The 27,019-nt window shown below is 56.6% G+C and overlaps 3 protein-coding genes across 11 annotated transcripts; 2 read left to right on the forward strand and 1 right to left on the reverse strand.

Annotated features, from left to right (window-relative positions):
* Nucleotides 1-124: 124 nt before the first annotated feature.
* PRSS53 (serine protease 53) lies at nucleotides 125-6,266 on the forward strand. Of its 3 annotated transcripts, XM_059692201.1 has the most exons (11): nucleotides 125-1,404; nucleotides 2,299-2,319; nucleotides 2,422-2,584; nucleotides 2,902-3,167; nucleotides 3,306-3,460; nucleotides 3,592-3,811; nucleotides 4,533-4,683; nucleotides 4,769-5,013; nucleotides 5,098-5,243; nucleotides 5,422-5,644; nucleotides 5,921-6,266. In XM_059692201.1, the coding sequence occupies exons 1-11, from the start codon at nucleotides 1,347-1,349 to the stop codon at nucleotides 5,938-5,940; spliced, it is 1,668 nt and encodes a 555-aa protein (XP_059548184.1). In that variant the 5' UTR covers nucleotides 125-1,346; the 3' UTR covers nucleotides 5,941-6,266. The 3 variants fall into 3 exon arrangements, with proteins under 3 accessions (XP_059548184.1, XP_059548182.1, XP_059548185.1); XM_059692199.1 differs by having other exon boundaries at nucleotides 2,902-3,460; XM_059692202.1 differs by lacking the exon at nucleotides 5,921-6,266 and having other exon boundaries at nucleotides 2,902-3,460; nucleotides 5,144-5,243; nucleotides 5,422-5,599.
* On the reverse strand, nucleotides 6,163-16,017 carry ZNF646 (zinc finger protein 646). 4 transcript variants are annotated; one of them, XM_059692194.1, is made up of 2 exons: nucleotides 15,881-16,017; nucleotides 6,163-13,365 (listed from the first exon to the last, which is right to left on the reverse strand). In XM_059692194.1, exon 2 carries the CDS (start codon nucleotides 13,283-13,285, stop codon nucleotides 7,988-7,990), a length of 5,298 nt encoding a protein of 1,765 aa, XP_059548177.1. In that variant the 5' UTR covers nucleotides 13,286-13,365; nucleotides 15,881-16,017; the 3' UTR covers nucleotides 6,163-7,987. The 4 variants fall into 4 exon arrangements, with proteins under 4 accessions (XP_059548177.1, XP_059548174.1, XP_059548176.1 ...); XM_059692191.1 differs by lacking the exon at nucleotides 15,881-16,017 and adding an exon at nucleotides 14,780-15,283; XM_059692193.1 differs by lacking the exon at nucleotides 15,881-16,017 and adding an exon at nucleotides 14,445-14,763.
* On the forward strand, nucleotides 15,666-27,019 carry ZNF668 (zinc finger protein 668). 4 transcript variants are annotated; one of them, XM_059692195.1, is made up of 3 exons: nucleotides 15,666-15,811; nucleotides 20,961-21,626; nucleotides 22,174-27,019. In XM_059692195.1, exons 2-3 carry the CDS (start codon nucleotides 20,980-20,982, stop codon nucleotides 23,384-23,386), a joined length of 1,860 nt encoding a protein of 619 aa, XP_059548178.1. In that variant the 5' UTR covers nucleotides 15,666-15,811; nucleotides 20,961-20,979; the 3' UTR covers nucleotides 23,387-27,019. The 4 variants fall into 4 exon arrangements, with proteins under 4 accessions (XP_059548178.1, XP_059548181.1, XP_059548180.1 ...); XM_059692198.1 differs by lacking the exon at nucleotides 15,666-15,811 and adding an exon at nucleotides 16,031-16,242; XM_059692197.1 differs by lacking the exon at nucleotides 15,666-15,811 and adding an exon at nucleotides 16,265-16,652.

A 27,019-nucleotide genomic window follows, 5' to 3' on the forward strand; every position in this document is an offset into this window, starting at 1 on the left:
CTGCCACGGGCCCTAACTCTTGCCTCCTCTGGGACTGGAAGGACAGGAGTTGGAGGGAGAGTGGGGGTCTGCTTGGGAAGGGTGGTTAGTTCCTTCTCCACAGCCTTCATGTGGAGTCAGCAAGACCGGGGCACCCCCAGCCGCAGGAAACAGGCTGGCAGCCGGCTGCTGCCCACGGGTGCTGGGCCTCCTCTCCTGTGAGGGCCACGCACGCACTTGTAAGAACAAGCTGCCCTCTGGTTCTGTGCATGTTTGCTGGGAAGTTCTTCTTATAGTGTAACCTTAACCCTTCTGGCTGCCTTATCTACCACCCCAAGACAGTCTTGGCAGCTCTGAAGGGCCAGGGACAGGTTGTGTTTTTGATTTGTTTTTCCTAATATGTACTGAGCACTTACCTGCATGCCAAGCACTGTTTAAGAACATGACATGTGTCAACTCATTTAATCCTTCTGGCAATTTGTATGAGGTAGGTACTATTATTATCCCTGTCTTGATGAGGAAACTGAGGTACCGAGAAGCTAGGTAATTTGCCTAAGATCACACAGCTAGTGTCTGGAAGGGGGTTAGGAAGCCCTCAGGGTTTTAACCCACCAGGGGCATCTGATTGCAGCGTCTGTGTTGGGGTCAGGGTTCCTGAACAGTCTGGGCTGGCCTGAGCTAGACGTCAAGAACAGGAAAGGAACGCACCCTGAATGTTCTTCCCGCCTGAGCGAGTCTTCCGACACCTGCGAGAAAGGTGGGCACGACTGTACCCCTGCCTGCCGGGAAGGGGGCGGGCCCAGAGAGGTGTTGAGATTTGCCAGTCTCTCGGCTAGCAGGCAGCAGAGCCCTGGCCCCTTGACTGTCAGCCCTGAACTCACTGTATCTGAAGCAAGACGGGAGAAGGTGTGCGAGGTCCACTTGGACCTGGGCCTGGGTGAGAGGTGCGGACACTGAAAAGTGAGAACAGGAGGGCCTGCCGTGGTGTCCTTTAGTTACAGGAGAGAGCTTCCATGCTGGGAGAGGTTGAATCTATGCCAGGCTCTGGTCTAAGTGTTTTTAAATTGGCATTTTCTGAGTTTTTCAGACAAGGCACAGGCCGGCTAAATGTCCAAGGTCACTCCAGTAGTACGCGGGGGAACTGGCCTTTGAACTCAGTCTGTGAGCTCATGGCCATGGCCCAGAGAGGGCTGGTGAATAGCCCAGGGTCACACAGCCCCAGAACCAGGAGCTACTGGCTTCCTTCCAGCCCAGGAAAAGCAATGACACCTGACTCCTAGCCAACTGGGGGCGGAGCAGAGGTGGAGCTAGCAGACCCGGTGGCCTCTCAGAACCACAGCACAGGCGGCAGAGTAGCCCGGAGCAGCATGAGGCAGAGCTGGGGACCAGGGCTGCTGCTCCTGGGAGCCGTGGTCCTCATAGAGGGTGAGCCACCTGTGTTTGAGTGGGTGGGGGAGTGGTATGGTGGGGGTTCAGGGGCCACCCTCTGCCCAGCAGCCCCTGCAGCTTGGTGTGTGTGAGGAAGACTGCCTGTGGGGTGTCAGTCCGCCGGTGGTGATACAGCCATGTCTTGCTGTGTCAGGGGACATCTGTGTGTCTGTGTCAAAAAGGGTGTGATATTCTTGTGCTGGAGGAGTCTGTCTGCAGGGCTGTCAGCGCCTGTGTGTGTTCCCTGTGCCCGTCTGCCCCTCTACCTCCAGCAAGACCTTAGGCAAGTTCTGAGGCCTTTAGCCTCAGTCTCCCAGCCTTTGCCTCTGTCCCCTCTCTCCGGGCTCAGATGTGTAGTGGGTGTGTCTGCGTGTGCCCATTACGGGGAATAGGCAGGGCAGGAGACTCTTTGGTTGAGTCTGGCAGTTTCTGGAAAGGTGGGGGAGTCTGAGTCGTCAAAATGGGTGGACATGACGCAGGCCTCTAATCCTTCCTCCTCGGCCTCCACGGCTGAGGGCACAATTAAGCTAATGCTCTCCACACTCACAGGCTGCCTCCTGACTCAGTGGCGGGGGCAGGAGTTGGGGTTCTGAAGCGTGGAGGAGGGCTGGCCTGGTCCCAAGCTGAACCCCAGGCCCTGCTCCTCAGGCCTGGAGTGCTGAGCACAGCTGAGGGAGGAGAGTTAATTACCGAGCAGATGCTCTGAGTAGGTTCCAATAAAAGCTGTTCCTGGACCACACATAAATATTTTCATTCCGGGAGGGGCTGGTGAGGTAGCCACAGAGTCATAGGCAAGGGCCCAGGGCCTATCCCCCAACCTGTCCCCTCCACCAAAGCTGGGCCAGCCAGGCAAGGCTCCCCCAAGTCTCACCCGTGTCTCTCTCTTCCCAGGTCTTCAGGCAGCTCAGCGCGGTAAGCTCTGGGGACACGGGGCTTGGGCCTTCCCGGGGTCTGGACGGACCCTGCGCGAGGACAGGATGGGGGCCTGCTCTCCTGACCCACCTCTCTCCACAGCCTGCGGGCAGCGCGGCCCTGGCCCCCCTGAGCCTCAGGAGGGCAGCACGGGGCCTGGCGAGTGGCCGTGGCAGGCCAGTGTGCGGAGGCAGGGGGTGCACATCTGCAGTGGCTCCCTGGTGGCGGACACCTGGGTCCTCACGGCTGCCCACTGCTTTGAAAAGTGAGTTGTGGCTGGGCTCCGACAGGGCTGCCGACCTTGGGGGGGCGGTGTCCCCAAACTCCACAGTGCTGATCCCTGCCCTTAGAATAACAAAGGACTGTTTACTGAGACTCTGCGATGTGCCAGGTTCTTACTATCAAGTTGCTCTTAACAGCCTTCATGGCAGAAGCCTTACAAATGAGAAACATGTTGGGAGAAGGAAAGGCCTTGCTTAAAGCCACAGATGGTGTTTGTCCGTTCACCTACCTTGTTCGGTCTTCCCTGGTGCACTGTCCGCCTCTGCACTCCATGCCTGGGCCTCGCCCCTCTCTTTCCAGAGCGGCAATGACAGACCTGAGCTCCTGGTCAGTTGTTCTGGGCTCTCTGCAGCGTGAGGGGCTGAGCCCCGGGGCTGAGGAGATTGGGGTGACTTCTCTGCAGCTGCCCAGGGCCTACAACCACTACAGCCAGGGCTCAGACCTGGCCCTGCTACGGCTCGCCCACCCCACAGCCCACACACCCCTCTGCTTGCCCAGACCTGCCCATCGCTTCCCCTTTGGGACCTCTTGCTGGGCCACTGGCTGGGACCAGGACATTAGTGATGGTAAGTGCTGCCCCAGGCTGAACCCCAAGAGGCAGTCCTCTTGCCCAAGGTCACAGCCTCAGCTGGCAACGGTCTCTGCTTCTAGTCTTCCTTGCTCCCCAGAGCCCAGACTCCAGCACCAAGCCCGTCTTTTTCCAGCTCCCAGGATCCTACGGAATCTGCGCCTGCGTCTCATCAGCCGCCCCACGTGTAACTGTCTCTACAACAGGCTGCACCAGCGGCTGCTGGCCAGCCCGGCCCGGCCTGGGATGCTGTGTGGGGGTGCCCAGCCCGGGGTGCAGGGGCCCTGCCAGGTCTGACGGGGAGGAGAGGGGAAGGAAGCCGAGGGGAGGGGCCTGGCGCAGGGATGGGTGGAAGGGCTGCAGAGGATGTCTGCCCGGCGCTGGGCTCAGGTGTCTGTCCCTGACTCCATTGCCTGCTCCAGGGAGATTCTGGGGGCCCCGTGCTGTGCCATGAGCCTGATGGACACTGGGTTCAGGCTGGGATCATCAGCTTCACGTCCAGCTGTGCCCAGGAAGACACTCCCGTGCTGCTGACTGACACGGCTGCCCACAGCTCCTGGCTGCAGGCCCGCGCTGGGGGCGCAGCCTTTCTGGCCCAGAACCCAGAGGCCGTGCAGCTCAGTGATGAGGACAGCTGTGTAGGTACGCGCAGAGGCTGTTAAGAGTGTGATATGTGGGGACAACCAGGCTTGTGAGGACTCCTGGGCAGCAGGTGGAAGCCACGGTGAAATAAATTTCAGTTTGCAATAGAGAATTGATACAGGGCATCCACAAACTGCCATATGCTAACTAGGGGGATTCTAAGGCCCACCCCTGAGTCCCTAGGATGCGAACAGCCCCATTTAGGGCTGAGATGTTCCAGAACTTTCTGGGTTTGGAGTTAGGTAAGAGGGACTTGTGATCTAGCTGAAGGTTTGGGGGCCTTGCTGCACATTTCCAAGCAAGGACCCAGTGAGACTGGACAGGGCAGGGCTGCCACTCAGAATTCTAGCGTAAGTGATTAACACACAAATTGCATGCAAAATAATTCCTGGGACGGAAGCTATGTCTTGATGGTAAGAGAAGCCCGAGTGAGCCAGGAATGCTGGAGCCAGTCCAAGCCCGGAGGGGTGCAGACAGGTGGGGCGGAGGGGTGATGAGCAGGCCACTCCCTTGAGGCTGGACCATCAGTTAAAAGCTTAGGCTCTGGTTTTGAATATCAAATCTGCTCCTTACCTGTAGTTACTGAGCTAGAAAGTCACTTAACCTTTCGGGAACTTTGGTTACAGCGGTAACAAAATTCAACTTAAAAGGTCGCTGTGAGGATTAGATAGTATGTGGGAAGCACTTAGCAGGAAGGCAGATGGTTATCCATCCGTTTCAGCCTGCGGATCCTTGAGGGGAGAAGGTCCCCAGGCAGAAGCCCCCTCCCCGTGGCCCTGGGATGCCAGGCTGAAGCACCAGGGGAAGCTGGCCTGTGGCGGAGCCCTGGTGTCAGAGGAGGTGGTGCTGACCGCTGCCCACTGCTTCATTGGGTGAGCCCTGTCTCCCTCACCTTTGTACAGCCCCCCCCCCCCCCCCCCCCCGCCGCCCAATGCTGTCAGTGCTGTCTCTGCACAGGCGGCAGAGCCCAGAGGAATGGAGCGTGAGGCTGGCGGCCGGACCAGAGGAGCACAGCCTCAAGCAACTCATCCTGCATGGGGCTTACACCCACCCCGAGGGGGGCTACGATGTGGCCCTGCTGTTGCTGGCCCAGCCGGTGACATTAGGCCCCAGCCTGCGGCCCCTCTGCCTGCCCTATGCTGACCACCGCCTGCCCGATGGGGAACGTGGCTGGGTCTTGGGGCTGGCCCGCCAAGGAGCAGGTATGTAGGACCGGGCCACCGGCAGCTCTCCATCCAGCCTCGAGGCCACTGGGGCAGTCGGGTCTTTCCCTCCCCCCACCACAGGCACCAGCTCCCCTCAGACAGTGCCTGTCACCCTCCTGGGGCCTAGGGCCTGCGGCCGGCTGCATACTGCCCTCGGGAGCGATGGCACCCCCATTCTGCCAGAGATGGTGTGCACCAGTGTTGTGGGTGAGCCGCCCCGCTGTGAGGTAAGCTCCAGTCCCCCAAACCTTACCCCACAGTCCCGGCATCCTCAGCCTGCAGCTCATGTACAGGCCCGCCGGGGTTGGCCTCCCGTCCTGCCCCTCACCTCAAGTTCAGCCTTTCTGCCCCTCACAACTGCTTAGGGGTAAGAGGAAGTCACCCAGTGTCACTGACCCCTGGCAGGGCCTGTCTGGGGCACCACTGGTGCTTGAGGTGAGGGGCACATGGTTCCTGGCTGGGCTACACAGCTTTGGCGATGCCTGCCAGGGCCCCGCGCGGCCTGCAGTCTTCACAGCGCTCCCCACCTACGAGAACTGGGTCAGCAGTTTGGACTGGCAGGTCTACTTCTCCAAGGAGCCCGAGCCCGAGCCCGAGCCCGAGCCTGGAAGCTGCCTGGCCAATATGAGTATGTGGCCCTGGGGCCTTCTGCTGACTCTTCCCTCTCCAGACCCCTCTCTCTGTAAGATCTGATCTGAGTCACCTCTAGATGCCCTGAGTGGGGTGGAGCGGTAGACAGACCCATCTGGATTCAAATTCTGTCATCGTGTGACTTGGAACAGGCCTCTCAACCTCTGAACCTGTTTTCTCATCCCCCGTGGAGGCTGTGTGGCACCTCCTTCCTCCTCCTTCCAGGAGGAGAGTGTGAGGACGAGGCCACCACCCACCTCTTCCTCTCCCACAGGCCAACCAGCTGACTGCTGACAGGTGGCTCTGGGATGCTGCAAACACATCACTGCCTCTGCCCCTCTCCATCCCCCCACCCACACAATTCCAGGCACTGGGCAGGCCCCAAAGCCCAGTGGATTGGCAGCTGCCCCGCCTCCCCCCTGCAGGACAGGGACTTGTCACCTGTAGATGCTCCCGCTCTCAGCTCTGCTCTCGACGCAGGCGTCCCGCTTTCCCCTCTTCATCCCTCACATATAACCACACCAGCCACATTCTTGGAAAATTTTCTTTTTTGGTGGGGGGGAAGGGGAATGGTGGTGCAATTTTCCTTTTTTTAAACTTAAATAAATTGTTACAAAATAGACTTTAGAAAATAAGTTACAAATTGTAGCAAAAGCCCCCCCTCCCCCCTCCACAGGCAACATTCCTATCCCTGGCTCTCTCTGAATCTGCCTCCCTGGTATTGGAATCTGGTGGGTGAGGGTGGCCCCGCATCCCGCAGACCCTGGCACCAGGTTTCTTGGAGGACGAGCGTAATGAATTGCATGGTGACCAAGGCTGGGGAAAGAGGCCCTTCACGGACAGGGACATGGGAAAGAAGCCAGGGGAGAGGAGAGATGGGGATGCCCAAACTACTCCTGAGTAGAACATGGAGGTCAAACCTTTCCCTGCAACCTGCACTTTTGCCCTGTATTGATCTTTGGAGAACTGAAGTTCAGAGGGAGAAGCTGAGATCTGCAGGCCACTGGGGTGAAGGGTCCAGAAGTGGGGTCGTGGGGGTGGGTGGAGGGGGCAATGACAGGCCCACTGCTGGTGCCTTTGAGGCTCCTGGGGAGAGAGAAGGTACTGACTGAGGGGGCACACTCCATACAGCTTGTACTCCCCTCCCCAGCCCTGCCCATGGCCCGAGGAACCTGTAGGAGAGCCCTATCGCCCTAAGACTTCCACTGGGTTTCCCAGGCTTGGCTAACTGGCTCCTCACTCGTTCCCTTAAGGTTACAAGAAATCTCTCACCTTGAATGCCATCTCATCAGCTCTCTTAGGGGACTCTCAGCCACCACCCCCTCCTTCCCTGACAATTTCTGGCCAAGGGCCCGCCATCTCAGGGCACCCATCCTTGGTGGCCACAAAGTGGAGTGGGTTCTGGGAGATCTCTAGAGGCGAAGCGAGCAAGCCCAGCGCTTGCTGGGGGAATAGGCTGTCCCACTCTTCCAGCTCATCTTCCAGCTTGGCTGGGTGGAGGTGACTCCGCGGAGATTCCCCGATAGAGAAGGGTGATAGGGCTAATGATTGTTGTTACTACAGCTGGGCCTGGCTTCAAAGGAACTATCATCTGTGACTCAGCCCTCCAGTTAAAGGTGTGCTGGCGGTAGGGGGTGTGCAGGTAGAAAGGGTGGTTTGGTTGGATCCTAAAAAGCATACACAGCAGATAGAGAAAAGGGCTGAATAAAGAGAAGAGACGTGAGGCAACACTGGTAGGAAAGGACCAAAGGTCTAGTTTCCAAGAAAAGCGGATGGGGAGCAGAGACCAGATGCAGGGAAACAGGGACAGGGAGCTGGGGGCCATTCAGTGGCCTAGTTTCTCCGGCCAAGTCAGCACTGAAGCCACAAAGTCCAGTCTGGGGGTGCCTCCCTCAGCCCATTCCTCATTCCCTGACTCCCTGCCTACTCTAGGGAAGAGCAGAACCTAGATAATCTTTTCCCCTGGGAGTCATTACTGGCTGGATCAGGAGGGTTTCCAGATGTAGCAGCCAGATGGTACCCAGCTGCCTTCCCTCCCAAAACGAAGACTCCTCTTTGGCTCAGGCACAGCAGAGGAGCCCAGGCAGTGGCCTCTGCCCCTGCCCACTCCTTATCCCGCCCCACCATGCTATCTATTTACCTGACCCAGGGGTTCAGACCTAGGCCGCTCAAAGGGCAGCATCTTCAAACTAGTTTTCTCATTCCATACCCAAGCTCCTGGTCACCTCTCGGACCCAGAGGACCCTTTCCTCTCACTCCTTGCTTCCCCACTACCTTGGGGCCAGATTTTGCCCTCCACTGTATGCCCACCTCCTCTGGGATCCTTCAATCCTCTGCCCATTCATATCCCCGTACCAGAGTCGGCCACTGTCTGTTCCTCCTGGTGCTGCTGCCGGTGCTGCAGAAAGCTGATGTGGCGGCGGAAATGGCGGGGACAATGGGGGCAGGTGAAGGGCCCCTCCTGGGGTGCATGGACCCGCCCGTGGCCCTCCAGCCGGGCAGCTGTCCGGAAGGCCTTGCCACAGATGCTGCAGCGATGGCGTTTGGGGTCCGTGTGGGTCCTGCCATGGTTCTTCAGAGAAAGCAGGTTGGGTAGAAGTTTGGGACAGAGGGAGCAAGGATAGAGTCCAGTGGTGTGGGCCTTCTGGTGGTTCAACAAGCTACCAGCGTGGCGGTATGAACGCCCACACTGGGCACAGCGGAAGGGCCGGTCCTCATCTTCAGCCACTGTGGACTTCACTCCCTGCCCTTCTTTAGCTCTCTCAGTATTCTCTCCCGGGACCCCGGGGGGATCTGTTGGGGCCTTCTGGGCTTTCCCTTGACCAGCGAGATCTACCTCGTCCTCCACAGTCCCAGCTTTGGGGCCTCTGGCTTCCTGTATTTGGGGTGGTACCTGACTGAGGCCCTTGGCATGAGTTTGCAGGTGGCTGGCTAGTTCATGTTGGAACGGAAAGGTTTTGCCACAGTCAGGGCAGGCAAAGGTCTGGGAAGATACGTGGTTGTGGCTGTGACTCTCCGTGGCCACAGGATTCAGGAACTCCTTGGAGCAGAGCAGGCAATAGTGGCAGTCTGCCTCATGGGTGTGGTGGTTCAAGGGGCCTTCCGACTGGCAGGTCTTACCACAACGGCAGCAGGAAAAGGGGTGGCTCTCTGGTTGGAGCTGAGGGGTGCTGTTTCTATTGTCCCAGCTGTCCACATGACTAGGTCCATTGGGCTGGCTGTTGCCAAGGTGGCAAGAACTTATGGGGACACTGTCTGCTGACTCATCTTCTGGCTTGGTCAATACATGACCCAGAGGAACCCAATCTCCATCATGATTCACTGGTCCCCTATCTCCTTGCCATCCATCTGTTTGCCCCATGCCCCAGGATACTGGCTCTGTGGCTTCTGAACCTGCTGACCTGCTGGGGCTATGACTCTGCTCCCCTGGCCTCATGGCTCCACACTGCAGCTGGGGAACTAACTCAGTACCACCAGATCTGTCCTCTAGTCCCTTGTCATCAGCGAGGTTCCCCTTGCTGCCCTCTGTGCCACCAGGACCTCCCTGACCACTTTTGGTCTCCTCCTCATGCTCTCGCAAGTGCCGCTCCAGAGAACCCCGGCCCGGGAAGCCCTGGCCACAGAGGGCGCAGCGGACAGCTGCCCGCCGGGCCCGCCCTGCTCGCCGCCGCCGGCTCTCTGCGTGTAGCTTCTGGTGGTCCTTCAAGGCCACGAGGTTGGAGTAGGTCTTGGGACAGGTGGGGCAGCTGTACGGGCCCGTCTCAGGGCTGCACTGGTGGTTCAGGAGGCTGCTGGCATGGCGGTAGTTCCGCCCACACTGCCCACACCGGAAGGGCCAATCTTCCCGAGCCAGTTTTCGGGTGCCCCCACCCCCACCCCGCTCGAGGTGGATCCGCTGGTGGTTAGCCAGCTGTTTCCGCAGGCGGAATGCCTTCCCACAGTCCCCGCAGCGGAAACGCCGGGGATCTGCATGGATGCGCCGGTGGTTCTTGAGGGACATGAGGTTCGAGAAGCCTTTGGAGCAGGCCTGGCAGCCAAAGTGGCCGGTCTGGTGGCTCTGCCGGTGGTTAATGAGGCTGCCGGCGTGCTTGTATGACCGGCCACATACCTCGCAGCTGAAGGGCCGCTCAGAACTGGCCTCGGTCTGGCAGCCCTTCTCCGCAGTCTCCAACCTCAGCCCCATCTCCTCCCCCTTCAGAGTGGGCTCCTTCCACGGCTCTTCTTTCACCCTTGCCACCTCCTCTGGGGGCTCTATTTTTATTTCCTCCTGGAGCTTCTCCACTTCCGCCTGCCCCAGCCCCTCCTCTGCCACGTTCTGGGGCTCACTGCCGCCTCCGGCCTGTGGGGCGGGCCCCACCTGGGGCTCAGAGCCTTTGCAGCGTGGGTGGTTTCGCAGGTGATTGCGGTAGGCAGCCAGGTTGGGGTAGCAGCGGGAGCAGACAGGGCAGATGTAGTCTCCAGTCTGGTGGATCTTGCGATGGTTCACTAGGCTGCCCCCATGGCGATAGGTTTTGCCGCACTGGTTGCAGCGGAAGGGACGGGGCTGATCCTCCAGGGAACTTTCCCCGCCCTGCACGCAGAGGCTGTCTGCAACCCGGGCATCTACTCCCTCTCCAGACTGTGTGTCTCCACCTTCTGCAGGGAGAGAAGTCACTGTGCCCTCAAAGACGCCATCTGCAACCGTTTCCGTGGTATCACCCGACTCTCCCAAGTGGTTGGGAGCCTTGTCCGTCGTATTCCCAGAACTCTGATTTTGGTGGTGACGCTCCAGGCTCCCTAGGTCATCATAGGTTTGACCACAGCACCCACAGATGTGCCCATAACCGGCCCCATCCAATGCCTCCACCTCCCGCTGCAGCTGATTCAACAGCTCTGTTTCTGAGAGCTGTAGCGGGGTACTATGGGTGGAGGCTGCCACTGCTGCTGCTTCATCTTCCCCCTCCTCCTCTGAGCCCTCAGTCAGTCCAGAGGAGTCATGAGCCTGGCGCCGGTGAAGCCTGTAGCCCGCCCGCCCAGGGAAGATCATGCCACAGAGGCAGCAGAGGAAAGGCTGTGCTGGGGCTGCCTCCCCGGGCCTGTGGTTCTGGAAGTGGCTGCGCAGGGCGGGCAGAGAGTCAAACTCCTTCGGGCAGAGGGAGCACTGATAGATGTCTGGTGGGTGGCAGGGCCTGTGGCTCAGCAGGCCAGCGGCATGGGGGAACGAATGCCCACAGTCAGAACATGTGTGGGAGACCTCAGCCTGCCAGCTAGTGACAGCTTCAACGGAGTGGGAAGAGCTGGGCTGGCCAGTGGCTGGTTTCTGGTCTTCATCCACCCCAGGGAGGCCATCACAGAAGCGTGTCCCATTGCTTTCCTCATCACCTGGCATTTCCAAGTTGTCAAGAAAGCAGGCCTCCTTCCTGTCTAGTCCTTCCTCAGGACCTCTGCTCCCTTTATCACCCTGGAAACAGGCCTCATCCCTTTCAGGCTCACATTTGTCTCTTTCAGCATGAGCCTGCAAAGAGCCCCCATCACTTTCCAAGTTGCTTTCGGCTCCACTAGGACTTTCCTCTGAAGGGCCCTGGGGACAGTCCAGGCCCTCATTGTCTTCTACCAACTCCTGGGCCCAGTTCCCACCTGAAGGGAGTTGGGCCTCTCCCCCACCCCCAGCACTGCCAGTCCGCCTCCAGGGCCGCCTGCTCCGCCGTCGACTGTGGCGTCGTAAATGGTTCTTCATGGCAGCCATGGTGTGGAAGTGCTTGGTGCAGGCCCCGCAGCTGAAGTCCCCTGTCTGATGGGTCTGCCTGTGGTTGATAAGGCTGCCTGAGTGGCGATAGCTCTTTCCACAGTCCCGGCAGGCAAATGCCCGAGGAGGTGACACCCTGGCCTCTGTCCTGCTATTCCCCCCTTCTCCCTGGGTCCGGCTGTGATGCTCAAGGCTCTCAGGCTCTTCAAAGAGCATCCCACGCGTGTCGCGTACCTGTGGTGCTGTCGTATCTGCTACTGGGGGGACATCAGTGGCCTTCTCTTCTTGTTTGCACCCAGTCCCCTGATCTGTACATGGGGCTGCCTTTGCTCCCACTGAGTCAGACCCCACCTTGAGTTGGCTGGGGGCACCTTCAGCCCCTGGGCCTGTGCTGCGACGAGCAGACTTGCAGTGGACCCGCACGTGGTTGCGCAGGGCCATAAGGTTGGGGTACTTGCGAGGACAGAGCGAGCACTGGTACTCTCCTGTCTGATGGCTGTGGCGGTGGTTCACTAAGCTCCCCCGGTGGCGGTAGGCCCGACCACATTCATTACACTTATAGGGGCGGTGGTCCAGGGTGGCGGTGGGAACCTCTCTCTCTTTGTGGGTGGTCTCCGTCAGAGGCAAAGGAGGTGGCAGCTCGGATGGCTGCCCATCCTCTGCAGCTCCTTGCCGGGGTCTGTGATGAGCCCGCACATGGTTTTTGAGAGCAGCTGCATTGTACAGCTGCTTGGAACAGATGGAGCAAGGATAGACACCTGTCTGGTGACTCTTGCGATGGTTGATAAGGCTCCCAGCATGGCGGTAAGTACGGCCACAGTCCCCACAGCGGAAAGGTCGGTACTCCTCCAGCCCACTGTCCTCTAGCTCCCCAGAGCCGTTCAGCATCGGTGTACTAGGGAGCTGATCCCAGCTGCTCTCGTCTGTGTGCCCATTGGTGGTGGGCACCCCTTTCTCTTCCCACAGCTGCTCCTGTCTTTCTCCCTCATGGGATTGCTGGTGTTCCAGCAGGTCTTGGGGCAGCCGAAAGGCACGGGGGCAGTGAGGACATTGGTAAGGCCGATATTGGGCATGGAGTCGGGAGTGGTTCTTCAGAGCCATGAGGTTAGAGAACTCCTTAAAGCAAATGGTACAAGGGTAGATGCCCAGGGTGTGGCTCTGGCGGTGGTTGGTGAGGCTCCCCGCGTGCTTATAAGTCTTGCCACACTGACCACACTTGTACCGCCGTTCCTCCTCTGCAGGAGAGGACTGGGTGGGCTCCTGACCCTCCGTGAAATTCACCACTGACTCAGCCAAATACTGTTCCAAGTTGCTAAGGAGGCTGCTGGCTGGAGTGGAGAGCAGCGGGGCCCTGGCAGAGTTGGTGATGGATCCCCAGTCCTCCGCACCCTCCTCAGGATTTGGCTGGCTTTCCCAGTCTTCTCTTTGTCTGATGGGTGGATCTTCCCAGGTGTCCAGAGCTGCCCTGGGGTCAGGCCCAGATTCACAGCCAGGTGTCTCTTCGGCATGTTTTTTCTGATTCTCCCAGCTTTCCCCATGGCCAAACCTCTGGCCCCAAGAGTCAGTGGATACTGTCTCCCCCTGGAGGCGTGGAGTGGCTTCCTTGGGGCTTCCCTCAAGAGCATGAGTCCTCATGTGGCTCTTGAGGGCCATGGGATTGATGAAGTCCTTGCCACAGCTGGTACAGGGGAAAAGGCCAGTTTCATGGGTACAGTGGTGGTTGACCAAGCTTCCTGGGTGACGGTAGCCCTGCCCACACTGCTGACAGCGGTAGGGCGGAGGGATGTTATCAGCCTCCTCACTGTCCTGGCTGGAGGATGGATGGAGCAGTTCACGGTGTTTTGACAGTTCCAGGACACTAGGAAAGTGGTGCTGACAGTCACAGCAGCTGAGTGAGGTGGGCACATCCTCCATGGGGCAGTGTGGCAGAAACCTGGAGGGTCAGGAGGAGCAGGCAGGTGGCAGAGGCATCTTCTTCTGGTGGTGCCCAAAGCCTGGGAAGAAAGGGCAGTGGTGAGAAGGAAGGCCTGAATTAACTTTATCTCTTGGCTGTATAAACAACAAGTTCACCAGAGGTCACAGAGAGGCTCCCCACGCAGCAATGCCCAGGGACCTGCTTCCTACTGGATCCAATCTGGAAGCACCATCACGTAAGGCAACTCTGTACACAAGCTCCCCAGATGTGGGAGCTTCCCTGGGCCTAACTCATCCCTAGAGGTAGAGATAGGGAAAGTCTAGAACAGTGGTTCTCAGCCTTCCTAATGCCACAACCCTTTAGTACAGTTCCTCACGTTGTGGTGACCCCCAATTTCATTGTTACAAATTGAACATAATTAAAGCATAGTGATTAATCACAAAAACAATATGTAATTATATATGTGTTTTCCGATGGTCTTAGGCAACCCCTGTAAAAGGGTCGTTTGACCCCCAAAGGGGTCGCGACCCACAGGTTGAGAACCGCTGGTCTAGAGGGATGTAACTGACTTCTGATCGCAGACCTATTAACCTGTTCTTCAGACCAAATCCAAAAGGTCTTACTGCCCCTAACCTTCTCTCTATAATTCTGAAACAAACAACATATCTCCTGTGACATCTTAAAAGGAAACCTGAACCTTTTCTAGGGCTCTGAACAAGAGATGTCCAGTCCTTACCCCTCAGCTAAGCAGAGTAGCCCAGAGGCACTGAAAAAGCAGTCTTTCTCCAGCTGACAGATGAGGGCCTGAGAGATGAAGTCAGGGCCGCCCTCAGAGAAGGGGCTGGCTTGTGCCCCCACGTCCCCTATTCCTTTCACGGTCACAAAGTCTCCTTTCTAAAAGACTTTCTTGGCCGCTTCTTTCACCTACTTCCCCTGAACCCAGACTATCCCCCATCACGGAAATTCCATCCCATTTCTGGTCGTTCTTCACCCTCTCTACCTTTTTCCTTCTGACACCTCCTCGCTATAGCCTCGCTGCTGCCCTTCTGTTCTTCTTCTACCTCCTCTCATAACACTGATGACAGCAATGCATGCTAATTGAGCATTACCGCGGACCGAACACTGCGCTAAATAAAGAATATCCATTGTGTCACTTACTCCCCGCAACACACGGCAATGCCTGCTGTCCCAGGATACACACGAGCAAACCCACTGATGCAGGCAACCTCCTTCCCAAAGCTCTTGCCCTCTCCATGGCAGGACCCCGTGCCTTCTCCATCACCTGGGCTTTCCGGCGGATCCTTTACTTCCGCTGGACCCCAGTACAACTATCGCTGACTAAACCCCCCTCACTGAACCTGCTCCCCGAACTCTCACTTCTCAAAGCCCCTTCGCTCAAGAGTGAATCCCCTGTCTTGATCGTTTGAGCTCCTGATCAAACGAGTCCTCTCGCCTCACTCATTTCTCGGCCGGTTTCCTCTTAAGGCCCCTACCTCACACGGGTGGCCCCTTCTCGTTCCCGCCGCGGGTGCGTCCGTTGGGGACCGCGAACGGGAGCGCGCCTGCGCACTGGGACCCTCACCCTAACTGCAGCCGTGCGCCCCAAGGGGTGGCTGTGGGGGGCTCTCGCGCTCCCACACACGCACACTCCGCCAGGGGTCCCAGGGGGTGGGGAGGGAAGGGGGAGAGGGAAGGGAGAAGCGGGAGAAGGAAGGAGGTAGAGTAAAAAGGGCGCAGCTGACACGAGCCAGGAGTAGCCCCAGCTCCGCGGACACTTCCTATTGTTACTAGGAAACAGGAAGTGTTCTAGCCGCAAAAGCTTCCCCGCGAAACCTCCTCCTGGAGAACACTTCCTGACCCGCCTCCAAGCACCCGGTCTACACAGACACACTTCCGGTGCCAAGCAAGAAGTCGCTACAAACGCTCCTCTGGCCCCGCCCACGCAGGTCAAAGAGCAGGTCGTTTCCTATAACCTTAGCCACACTTCCGGCAAGAGCAGCGAGCACGGGTCTGGTGCATCGGCTGAGCGAGGATGAGGGAAAAAGGGCTCTGTAGCCATAACCTCAGTACTTTGGTGACACTTTTCGTGGGGCTCCCTGAAAAACTCCTCAAGATAGATGGAGGGAGCTTTGTGCACTCCTCGCTGTGAAGGGAAATGTGGTGGAATATGAGGATTTAGGCACTACAAGCTTGATCATGGCCTGTCCTCCCAGCTTATAGTTGTTGGTGATCTGGCCCCGAACTAGCAGGATCCGGTGTACATAGTAAGCCTGTCCGTCATCCCCTGCCTTTAGCGCCCACAGTGACCCCCCTGCAATTTAGTCCTCAGCCACCTCGATGAGCTTCGCTTTCTTCCCAGTCCGTGAAGCTCCCTTCCACTTCCGCCCGCCGGTCCCGCCTCTCCGCCCTCTCCCCCCCCCACCCCCCCGCTGGGTCCTAGCGCCGGCCCCTCCCCGGCAGAGTCTGGGGCTCCGTTGGTGAGACGAGCTGTAGCGGACGCCACGGAGCCAGCCCAAGTCCGTCAGGTAGGAAACGCCGGCGGGAAGCCGCGGGGACCCCTAGGCGTCCCCAGCGCGGACGAAACCCGAACGGACCTGTTTCCCTGTGGGTGCCGAGGGCGGATGGGGTTGGCCTGGCGCGAGCAGCGCAGGCGGGGCGGGAGGAGTGCGGCCCCGGGAGGGCGCGGGCGCGCTCCGGGCCCAGCGGGTCCTAGAACCCGCCGGCTGTCCTCGCGGACCGGCTGTCCTCGCGGGCCGGCTGCTGCGGACGCCCGGGCTCCGCCGGCGCGGCTGCCCGCCTTGCGCGGTGCGGGCCCGGGGGTCCTAGAGCCCGCCACGTTGCGGGCTTTTGTCCCTGGCGCGCCGCCCGCCTAGCGAGAGCCGCGGCGCCGGCGGCCCCCTCCCTGGCCGAGGTCCTGGCCACCCCTCCCGCGGTCCTAGAGAACGCCATTTTGCAGGTCTTTGTCCGGCCCCGGCTCTCGGTCCCATTCATTTGTTCATTCTCTCATTCTTTGTCACCCCTTGCCACATGCTCCAAGGCCACGTTTCCCAGGGCTCATTCCGAGCCGAGGCAGCTCGGGGCCCTGGCCTGCGCGGCTGTCTGGCGGGGGCGCAGACACAGACGGTTGCGGGGGGCGAGAAGCGCAGCGTTTCTGCAGCTCTCGGCTCCTCGGCGCGCCTGGTAGGCCCTGGCGCTCTCCAAACCCCCACCTGCCTCGGAGAAGACCGGGGCCTGGAGCGCCGTGGCGCCCCTGCTTCTACTGCCTGTGACTGGGGGAACCGGTACTGATGGGAAGGATGCAAAAGAGTTTTCCCAGGAGCGAAGGCAAACCGAGGCAGAGGGCAGTGCAGGTGGAGATGCATCCAGGTGGGGAAGTTTGAGATTTGTGGCTGGAGCTCAGGTTGCTGCAGGGAGGGGGAAACACGCTGAGCCGAGGCTGGAAACGTGCGTTGGGGTTAGGTTGTGAACTGACCAGATTGGAGGCCTAGGAGATCCTTAACTCTCACCTCTGCACGCACTGTTCATGCTTACACGTCTGCCGTCTCGCCGAGTCTGTGAGGCCTGTGGGTGACATGTTCAGACATGGAGACGGAGGTGCAGGGACGATAAAAAGTGGCTCCTTTCTCACCTCATCCCAGCTCCCAGGCTCCTAGCCTAGACTCTCTGGGAATGAAGTCTCTGACTCCCGTTCAGGCAGCAGGACTTCATCCCTCTCCTAAGCCAGCAAGAAGGGAAGACCAACCTTCCTCAGTAGAGCAATGAAGCCGTGTGGGAAAGAGGCCTGATGCTATTTGGACCTTGGGAACTTGGACAGCAGAGAAATCCAGTTAAAAAATAGTTGTTAATGGACAGTCTCACACATGCCTACTGAGGGGAAGGCAGAGGCTCTAGGCCTGGGTCTGAACTGTGTCTCAGAGGTTGAGTCTTTCCGTTTGTTTTGGGGCGCTAGTCACAGTTCTAGGTGTAGTGGGTACAGAATAAGAAAGGCTCCCGGCTCTTCGCTAGCCTAGATTCTTGTGCTGGAGACAGAGTTAACCACTAAGCCATAAAATGTGTAAGTGCTATCAGGGGATGGAGAGCAGAAGTTTGGGAGGCAGACCACCTAGCTTTGAATACTGGCTATGACTATCACTGCTTCATTTCTGTGTGCCTCGGTATCCTTGTCTGTTTAACAGCCTGTTCAGGCGAAAACACAGACTGGGGGGCTTAACCAACAGAAACTTACTTCTCACAGTCCTGGAGGCTGGGTGTCCATGATCAAGGTGCTGGCCAGTTCATGGTGAGGACTCTTTTCCTGGCTTGCAGGCATGCACACGTTCAGTCTGTAACAGACTTCTCCAGCGGTTCTCAACCTGTGGGTTGCGACCATGGGAAAACACATATAGCATATCAGATATTTACATTACAATTCATAACAGCAGCAAAATTGCAGTTATGAACTTGCAACGAAAATAATTTTATGGTTGGGGGTCACCACAACATGGGGAACTGTGTTAAAGGGTCGTGGCATTAGGAAGGTTGAGAACCACAGTTGTGAGACTTAGCTTGAGTAGTACACGTAAAATTCTCAGAACGGTACCTGGCTGGTGCTAAGCTTGCAAGAAGGAACGCTATCCATGGGAGCACCGTAACGGAAATTAAAGGGGGGGGAGGAGAGTGATCAGCAGGGGCGCCCGCAGCCTTCAGAAAGGTGGTCTGGAAAGCCCTCTTTGAGAAAGTGACAGGGACCTGAGACCCAGATAAAACCAAAGAGATAGCTACACAAAGATCCTCGGGGGAGAGTGGTTCTGGCAGAGGGTACTGTGTGCAGAGGCCCTGAAGGAAGAAGGAATTTAGCGCTTTGAGGAAAAGAAAGGGAGCCCGTGTGGGTGGAGCTTAGTGGGACAGGGAAGAGCAATGGAAGTTGAGGGAGGCAGGAGTTAGACGGTTCAAGCCGTGCTGGCCGTGAAAGGGATATTGGTCTTTGCCCTGGGAACTGTGGAAAGTCTCATGGTTTGGCTAATACGTCTTCAGGAAATGAAGACTGCTGGCGAAAGAGCCCGGCCCAGAGACCTGAAGACTCGGGTTTGAGTCAGGGCTCCTTGACAGCTGTGTGTTCCTGTGCAAGTTTTTCCGTCTGGGGCGTAATCTGCACCTCTGAAAGCAAGGCGAAGTAAAAACGCCTTTCTCCTAAAAGCTTGTGAAGACTTAAGGATGTGTCTTTGGTTCCTAAATGTTGAGTGTTGACTGGAATGACCTAGAAAGTGTGTTCATAGGAAAGTTTCTGTCCTGCCCCACACTCCCTGGATGGTTATTCTCGTACCAGGGGCTCACAGACCTGACTTGGAGGAACCCCACCGTAGGGAGTGGTAGGTGAGAGTCCTCACTGAACGGTGAAGCGAGGAGATAATTTGACAGGGGCCTCGCCGACCTGGCCCTCTGCTCTTCATGGAGCTGGGTGCCTGCTGGGACCAACCTGGTGCCCCCACTTGTCCCCTGGGCAGTGCCTTAGGAGAGGTTTACCCATCCAGCTACCTGGTTTCTGGCTCACAGATAGGAAGACAGGCCCAGAGCTCAGAATCCATGGGTCCAGCCTCTGAGAGGGAAGCAGACATAAAGGTTCTGGCTCTGGTCTCGGGGCGGTTCTACAGGGATAAGAGAAGACAACGGTGCAACCTGAGCTCAGAGTCCAGCCCCTGTGGGGCCGGCCCAGGGGGCAGACAAGACTGTGAGGACCCAGATCACTGAGTAAGGACCCAACAACTCAAGGCGAGTGAAACAGCTGGATTCAACTCCCAGCTGCGAATTACTAGGTGTGGCCACGGGCTAGTTATTAAGCACAATGCCATTTTTTTCTCTGGGCCACAGTTCTCTTATCTGTGAAAAGGGAATAATAATAGTACTTTTCTCATGGTGTGGGCAGGAAATTGAAGTGAGTTAATACATGTAAAGAGCTTAGGATACTGCCTGTTATTTAGCAAGTGCTTTGTAAATGTGAGCTATCGGTTTTTTTATTAAAGAGAAACTTTATCAGTCAGGCTGTCCAGAGATGGTCTGAAAGGAGGTAGTGAGTGCCTCATCCAGGGATAGGAAGAGATCCCCTGGAAACTCGAGATCCCCTGGAAAGTTGATCCTCAAACCCTTTAACTCACTTTCCAGCCCCAGAATTTAGTGGGAAAAGTGAAAAAAACAACAACAACAAGGTGATGGTGGAACAGCATTGAGTGGGATTGGCGCCAGAAACCAAAGCGGAGATGCAGGAAGAGCTTCCTGGGCGAAGTGGGACTCAAAGGCAGGATTGATGGGATTTGTAACGGCCAGGAAGGACCTGGGAACTTGCATGGCGTGCTGGAAGCCATGGAAAGTTCTTGAGTGTCACACAGTGCTTCCGGGAGAAGACGCTGGCTGCCTGTGTACACCCGACTGTGTGTGTAGGGGTGGGGACTGAGGCCGGTCCACCGGGCAGAAAGGTGCTGACTCTAAAGATGCAGCCCGTGCCACTCACTCCGGGGCTCCAGTGTCCTCCCCGGGCCGTAATGCAGAAGCCACCAAGCCCTGAGGCGTACAGACAGGGAAACAGGCTTAGAAAGGAACACGAGAAAGAACTCAGGCCCCCTACCTCCCAACCTCACTTCTGGGCACACCAGGCTCCCTTTCCTATAGCAGATCCTCACCCCCACCCAGGCTGCCCCCAGCAGCTGCTGCTGCACACTCCTTAAGTGGATCTGCCGTAATCCTCTCCCTTCATCCCCCAGGGAGGATGAGCTGGTGTTAGGGCTAATGCAGCTGTTAATCCTATTTCCTTCCAGCCATGATCCACAGGAGCAGCTGTGTGGACGGTGCCTGGCTCTGAACCGAGAATGAAGGGGCCTCGGCTAGAGTGGGTGTCCCGGGAAGCCAGATCAGATACATTGATTATGACTCAGGGGCTTCTCACTGCTAGCAATGGTTCAAGCTGCCTTGAGAGTGACTGAGCTTCCTATGACCAGAGCTAGGGGAGCAGGAGCCCACAGTGGTTCCAGAGCAGGGGTGGGCCAGGATTCCTGTCTGGGGTGGAGTCCCTTATAGCCGTGCAAGGCCAGAATTCTGTGCGACCGTTGCTGCCTCTGAAAGCTAACCCACCAGAGTGGAAAAACAAAATGCATATGCTGGGGGCCTACCACTTCCAGACAGATGGTGCCAATCACCACCGTGAGCCCACTGGTTTTGCCCTCTCTTGGGCCTACCTCTGCCTTCCCTGGGCACTTGGAGACCTTCAGGCCAGAGCCCCATCTGGGTAGTCTCGATGTCTGCAGCCTTGCATAGGACCCTGCATCCTGGCACAGGCCTTGGAGGCTGAGCTGAAGGAGGAGGATGGTGAGAGGATGGGACAGGGTGTTCTGGGAATGCCACAGGGTCTGGAAAAGCTCGGGCTGGGGAATGAAGGGCAGGCAGACGTTTTGATGAACCCAGCCTCCTCCCTTCGTCTTTCTGAAGTCACCCAGTCCAACTCCTGCCATCAGTGAGCAGACCAGAGAGGAAACTTGGGCACACTTTCATAGCCGGAATGTTTGAAGGCAGGATGTGGCCCTCCCGGGTGGGAAGTGCAGATAAGTTGGGGTTCCCACTGAGGCCCCATGAGGGCTTTGGTGACGGGAGAGGCCTTGGAGAATGGCGGAGGGATGTGGCTTCTGTCTAACTTTGCTTCTCTCACAGAGCTTTGCCCATCGAGGCCATGGAGGTGGAGACTGTGGAGGCCCGGTCCCCAGGCCCCGGCTACAAGCGTTCGGGCCGCCGCTACAAGTGCCTGTCCTGTACTAAGACGTTTCCAAATGCGCCCAGGGCAGCACGCCACGCTGCCACACATGGGCCTGTAGACTGCGCGGAGGAGGTGGCGGAGGCGAAGCTGAAGCCAGAGACGGAATCTAAAACAGAGGATGCCGGCGGGGACAAAGGGCCAGGTGCAGCGGCCAAGCCTCGGCCTTACGCATGCCCACTGTGCCCCAAGGCCTACAAAACAGCACCGGAGCTGCGCAGTCATGGGCGCAGCCACACGGGCGAAAAGCCCTTCCCTTGCCCCGAGTGCGGCCGCCGCTTCATGCAGCCTGTGTGCCTGCGCGTGCACCTGGCCTCGCACGCTGGCGAGCTGCCGTTCCGCTGCACGCACTGCCCCAAAGCCTACGGCGCGCTCTCCAAGCTCAAGATCCACCAGCGGGGCCATACGGGCGAGCGGCCCTACGCCTGCGCCGACTGCGGCAAGAGCTTCGCGGACCCTTCTGTGTTCCGCAAGCACCGGCGCACGCACGCCGGCCTTCGGCCCTATGGCTGCGAGCGCTGCGGCAAGGCCTATGCGGAGCTCAAGGACCTGCGCAACCACGAGCGGTGAGGGCAGGGCGGTAGGGGGTGGGAAGAGCGGGTGTGTGGGGGGCGGGGGGGGGGGGGCCAGCGTGGTCTGGGCTTGGGTCTGAAGGGCAGAATGAGCCAATGGGAAGGTGAGTGGGAGGGAGCTATGGGTGGTGGTAAGCAGCACACGGGGAGCTCCCAGATTGGTCGGTGGACCGGACTTGAGGGGGCGGGGCAGACTGATTTGGGATGGGGCCCTGGAGGATGCAAGTGGGGTCTGAGAGGCCTGGGTTCCTGGACATCAGGAAAGGGGCAGGGCTTGAAGTTGGGTCACTCATAGGGTCTCCGGAAGAGCACAGGATCTGTGAAGGGGACCTGGTAAGTCTAGGGCTTTGGGTGCAGAGAGGGGTCTTTCCTGGGATCTAGCTACCCCAACGGAAGGTTTCTCACTCTGGGGTACAGCTCTGGTCTTAGGGGGTTGGGCCAAGGCCCCCTGGATGTTAGGGCCTCCTAACTTAACCGTGCAGACGGCGGCAGGGTCAGGTGAGGGGCCTGCCACCTTCATGCCGTCCCCACACTCCCACAGGTCCCACACCGGAGAGCGCCCCTTCCTCTGCTCCGAATGCGGGAAGAGCTTCTCGCGTTCATCCTCGCTCACGTGCCACCAGCGCATCCACGCAGCACAGAAGCCCTACCGCTGCCCCGCCTGTGGCAAGGGCTTCACTCAGCTCAGCTCCTACCAGAGCCACGAGCGCACGCACTCTGGCGAGAAGCCCTTCCTGTGCCCGCGCTGCGGTCGCATGTTCTCTGACCCCTCGAGCTTTCGGCGCCACCAGCGGGCGCACGAGGGCGTGAAGCCGTACCGCTGCGAGAAGTGCGGCAAGGACTTCCGGCAGCCGGCGGACCTGGCCATGCACCGCAGGGTGCACACCGGCGACCGGCCCTTCAAGTGCCTGCAGTGTGACAAGACGTTTGTGGCTTCCTGGGACCTTAAGCGCCATGCGCTGGTGCACTCCGGCCAGCGGCCCTTCCGCTGCGAGGAGTGCGGACGAGCCTTCGCCGAGAGAGCCAGCCTCACCAAGCACAGCCGGGTGCACTCGGGTGAGCGCCCCTTCCACTGTAACGCCTGCGGGAAGTCCTTTGTGGTGTCCTCCAGCCTGAGGAAGCACGAGCGGACCCACCGAAGTAGCGAGGCCACCGGGGCTCCCCCGCCGCAGGAGCTGGTCGTGGGCCTCGCACTGCCCGTCAGCGTGGCAGGCGAGGGCTCCGTGGCCCCAGCGGCAGGAGCAGGGCTCGGGGACCCTCCAGCAGGGCTGCTAGGGCTGCCCCCAGAATCAGGCGGTGTGATGGCCACCCAATGGCAAGTGGTGGGCATGACGGTGGAGCATGTGGAGTGCCAAGATGCTGGGGTGGGGGAGGCTCCTGGTCCCTTGGAGGGGACAGGCGAGGTGGGGGGTGAGGAGGTGGATGAGAAGCCTCCGCAGTTTGCGTGCCGGGAGTGCAAGGAGACGTTCTCCACGCTGACGTTGCAACGAAGGCATGAGCGCTCACACCCCGAGCTCCGGCCCTTTCCCTGCACCCAGTGTGGCAAGAGCTTTTCAGATCGGGCTGGGCTGCGCAAACACAGCCGCACACACAGCTCTGTGCGCCCCTACACCTGCCCCCACTGCCCCAAGGCCTTCTTGAGTGCCAGCGACCTACGAAAGCACGAACGCACCCACCCTGTGCCCATGGAGACCCCCACACCTCTCGAGCCCCTTGTGGCTTTGCTGGGAATGCCTGAGGAGGGGCCAGCCTGAGGCCCATGGCCCTTCCCTCTGAACTCCCAGGAGTTCCGCCCCCACAGGGTGCCTCCTGGACCTCCCTTTGCCCAGCTTACTCTTCTAGACTCCACATCCCTGCCCCCCGGTAGCCAGCTTACCTTCCCAACAAAGAGATCTGGGGACAGTGGAGGCGGGCACCTGCTGTTCAGAGGCATGGCTCTGTGAGTAACACATTAAAGCATTCACTTTGACCCTGGGTTGTCTCCTGTGTTCTAGTTGGGGTTTGGAAGGGAGTTTGGGCATTAGATAAGGTTCATTGCAGATTCCTAGATTGACAGATTAGAAGCTAGAAGGGTCTTTGGGTGCATTTTTTTCAAAGTATGTTTTAGAATGCCTTGTGACAAAGGGTTTCATGGTCAAGTAAGTACAGGAAATTCCCTGTGCCTTTCTTGGGGATTCTTGATCAAAAGTGTGTTAAAGTCATTCATAAGTCCCACAATGAACAAATCTATTTAGCTTTGTTTATCCCATATTTATATAACCATGGAAACCTTTTACTGAGTAGTTCTCCTTCTATCCTTTTTACAGAGAATAAACTGAGGCCCAAAATTAGTATATTCCTTACACACTGCAGTAACAAATTGGAAGATTTACTTGAAAAAAAGGGGGTCCCCTTCACAATTATAATACCCATAAACTACAAAGTAAGAAGCCTCACAGGAGACATGCAGAGCCTACATGAAGAAAATGCTCTCTCCAGAAGGATATAAGACATACCATGTACCTAAATGGGAAGACATTAAAAGATGTTGGCCCTAGCCAGTTTGGCTCACTGGATAGGGCATTAGCCTGTGGACCGAAGGGTCCCTGGTTCAGTTCTGGTCAAGGGCACATGCCTTGGTTGCAGGCTCCTTTCTGGCCCGGGCCCTCGTTGGGGCACATGCAGGAGACAACCAATTGATGTGTTTCTCTCACATTGATATTTCTCTATGTCTTTCCCTCTCCCTTCCACTCTCTAAAAAAAAATCTATGGAAAGATATCCTTGGGTGAGGATTAAAAAAAAAAAAGATGTTGGATTCTCTCCAGCTTAATGCTTAAATTCATTGCTATCCAAAAAGAGTTTTTAACAGAACTTGAAAATTGAAAGTTCCTAGGCAATACATTTTTAAAAAACAGTGGAGGTGATGTGTTTACATACTAGATAATCAGACACCAAAGCACTGGAGTAAAAACAGAATCGGCACAAGATAAATTAGTGGAGGGGGGAGAGGGTTCAGAAACAGCCCTAACTATTTCTGGAAATTTGTGATAAAAATGATTATTCAAATTGGTGGGGAAAGATAGGCTGTTAAATAGCTTTACAGTTATATCTGTACTCTGAAAGGTTACACATCTTTCTTTTAAAAATATATTCTATTGATTATTATTTTTTTTTTTATTACAGAGAGGAAGGGAGAGGGATAGGGAGTTAGAAGCATCAATGAGAGAAACATCAATCAGCTGCCTCCTGCACACCCCCTACTGGGGATGTGCCCGCAACCAAGGTACATGCCCTTGACCGGAATCGAACCCGAGACCCTTTAGTCTGCAGGCCGACACTCTACCCACTGAGCCAAAGTGGTTAGGGCTACACATCTTTCTAAGCAATTTTTCAAAGACCAAAATAAATAAAAATGAGGCTTCACATTTAGTGTAACTTGGTACAGCCTGTTGGGAAAATGATTTGATTATATTTATAAAAAAGTTAAATGGAGCCCTAGCCGGTTTTGCTCACTGGATAGAGCGTCGGCCTGTGGACTGAAGGGTCCCGGGTTCGATTCCGGTCAAGGGCATGTACCTTGGTTGCAGGCGCATCCCCAGTAGGGGGTGTGCAGGAGGCAGCTGATCGATGCTTCTCTCTCAGATGTTTCTAACTCTCTATCCCTCTCCCTTCCTCTCTGTAAAAAATCAATAAAAAATATATTTTTTAAAAAAGTTAAATGGACATACCCTTTGGCTCGGCAAGTACACCTCAAGGATTTACACCTCAAATTTCTTTTTCCACTTAAGTGGCAAAATTGAGGATAATGTTTAATACAGCAAAATTTGTGATACTGGGAACACCTTAAATGTCCATTAGCAAAGGACTAAGGCTAGCCACTGTGAAACATTGTGCAGCTGTTTAAGAAATGAGACTTATCAATCTATGTTTTTTAACAATATCAAAAAAGTATGTCAAATGAAAAGAAAGTGCAAAGCAGCATGGTTAGTATGGGCCAAATTACACAGAAGTGCTCAAGTTTCTATAGAATATTTCTAGAAGGATACTTAACTGATTTTGGACTATAAATTTCAGCCACTAAGGCTTTCCCCATTTATAAGCCAAAACAAAGTCAGAATGGACCAGGTCCTCTTCCATGCTTTTGTCATTTCTAGACGGGGCCACCAAGTTGGCAGCTTCCGGAAATGTGTGCAGTCTATCTCCAGGCCCATGTGCCAGTCACGAGGGACTTCGCAGCGGCTGGCTCTAGCCTAGGACTGGCATATCAGGTAGCGCCAGGAGTAGAAGTAGTACGTAATCCCTTGATGTCAGGGGACAGACAGCATTGCCCTGCCCACGCTTTGGAAAAGGTCCTCATTCCTGTTCTCTCTCTCTCTTTTTTTAAAATATATATTTTCATTGATTTCAGAGAGGAAGGGAGAGAGAGAGAAACACCAGTGATGAGATAGAATCAGTGATCAGCTGCCTCCTGCACACCCTACACTGGACATGTGCCCTTGACTGGAAACAAACCTGGGACCCTTCAGTCCACAGGCCGATGCTCTTTCCACTGAGCCAAACCAGCTAAGACCTCATTCCTGTTCTTCACAGCATACGAAGGGGGCATGTGGCAACAGCAGGGGCCAGGGTGTCATGACTGCGGAAGAGAGTCCTAGTTTGACCAAGGGCACGCACTGCCCACCCCCATACCCAGAGCAAGACAAGCACTGACCCCAGGTCTCCTGCCTGTTCAGGCTGGAGCTAAAGTCTGAAAGACGGGGTCCACGAAAGAAACAGACTCAATGGGGTTGGAACAGAGGGACTTTGGCTACTACTGACTTGACTTGTGACCTTGAGCAAGATGATTTATCTTGGGAGTTGGGAAGCATCTTTTAGACATTGGTACAAAGATACCATATATATTAATCAACAAGTATATTTGGACATTTATCTACAATGAAGGAAAAAGTGGGTCTGGACCTAGACGACCTACTGATCCCTTGGTTCCCCTTCTCTGACACTCCAGGCATCCCATAACCAGGCCTGCTTCCTGAGGACACAAACAAGCTGACTTAAAAAAAAATTAACAGCTATATTAAGATGTAATTCATATACATACAATTAACCCATCTGAAGTGTATAATTTGATGATCTTTAGTACAGTGGGGCCTTGACTTACGAGTTTAATTCGTTCCGAGACCGAGCTCGTTAACTCAAATTACTCTATCAACTCAATGCAAAAAATCAGCAGAGAGACAGCTGGTATCTCAAAAAACTCGTTTGTCGGGACACTTGTAAGTCAAGGCCCCATTGTACTTTCACAGGGTTATGCAACCATCACAATCTAATTTTAGAATATTTTTATCCTCCTAAAAGAAACTCCATGCCCATTATGATCTCTCCCCCACCCCCCGCCACACACACCCAA

The sequence above is a fragment of the Myotis daubentonii genome, chromosome 4, assembly GCF_963259705.1.
Source record: "Myotis daubentonii chromosome 4, mMyoDau2.1, whole genome shotgun sequence".
Taxonomy (NCBI): Eukaryota; Metazoa; Chordata; class Mammalia; order Chiroptera; family Vespertilionidae; genus Myotis; species Myotis daubentonii.

Bases quoted from the DNA above. Each gene is read 5' to 3' on its own strand.
- PRSS53 (XM_059692199.1), top strand. From the start codon at position 1,347: ATGAGGCAGAGCTGGGGACCAGGGCTGCTGCTCCTGGGAGCCGTGGTC. The intron at 1,405-2,298 runs GTGAGCCACCTG...CTCTCTTCCCAG, and splicing joins AGCCGTGGTCCTCATAGAGG to GTCTTCAGGCAGCTCAGCGC. The intron at 2,320-2,421 runs GTAAGCTCTGGG...CTCTCTCCACAG, and splicing joins TCTTCAGGCAGCTCAGCGCG to CCTGCGGGCAGCGCGGCCCT.
- ZNF646 (XM_059692194.1), bottom strand. From the start codon at position 13,285: ATGGAGGATGTGCCCACCTCACTCAGCTGCTGTGACTGTCAGCACCAC.
- ZNF668 (XM_059692195.1), top strand. From the start codon at position 20,980: ATGGAGGTGGAGACTGTGGAGGCCCGGTCCCCAGGCCCCGGCTACAAG. The intron at 21,627-22,173 runs GTGAGGGCAGGG...ACACTCCCACAG, and splicing joins GACCTGCGCAACCACGAGCG to GTCCCACACCGGAGAGCGCC.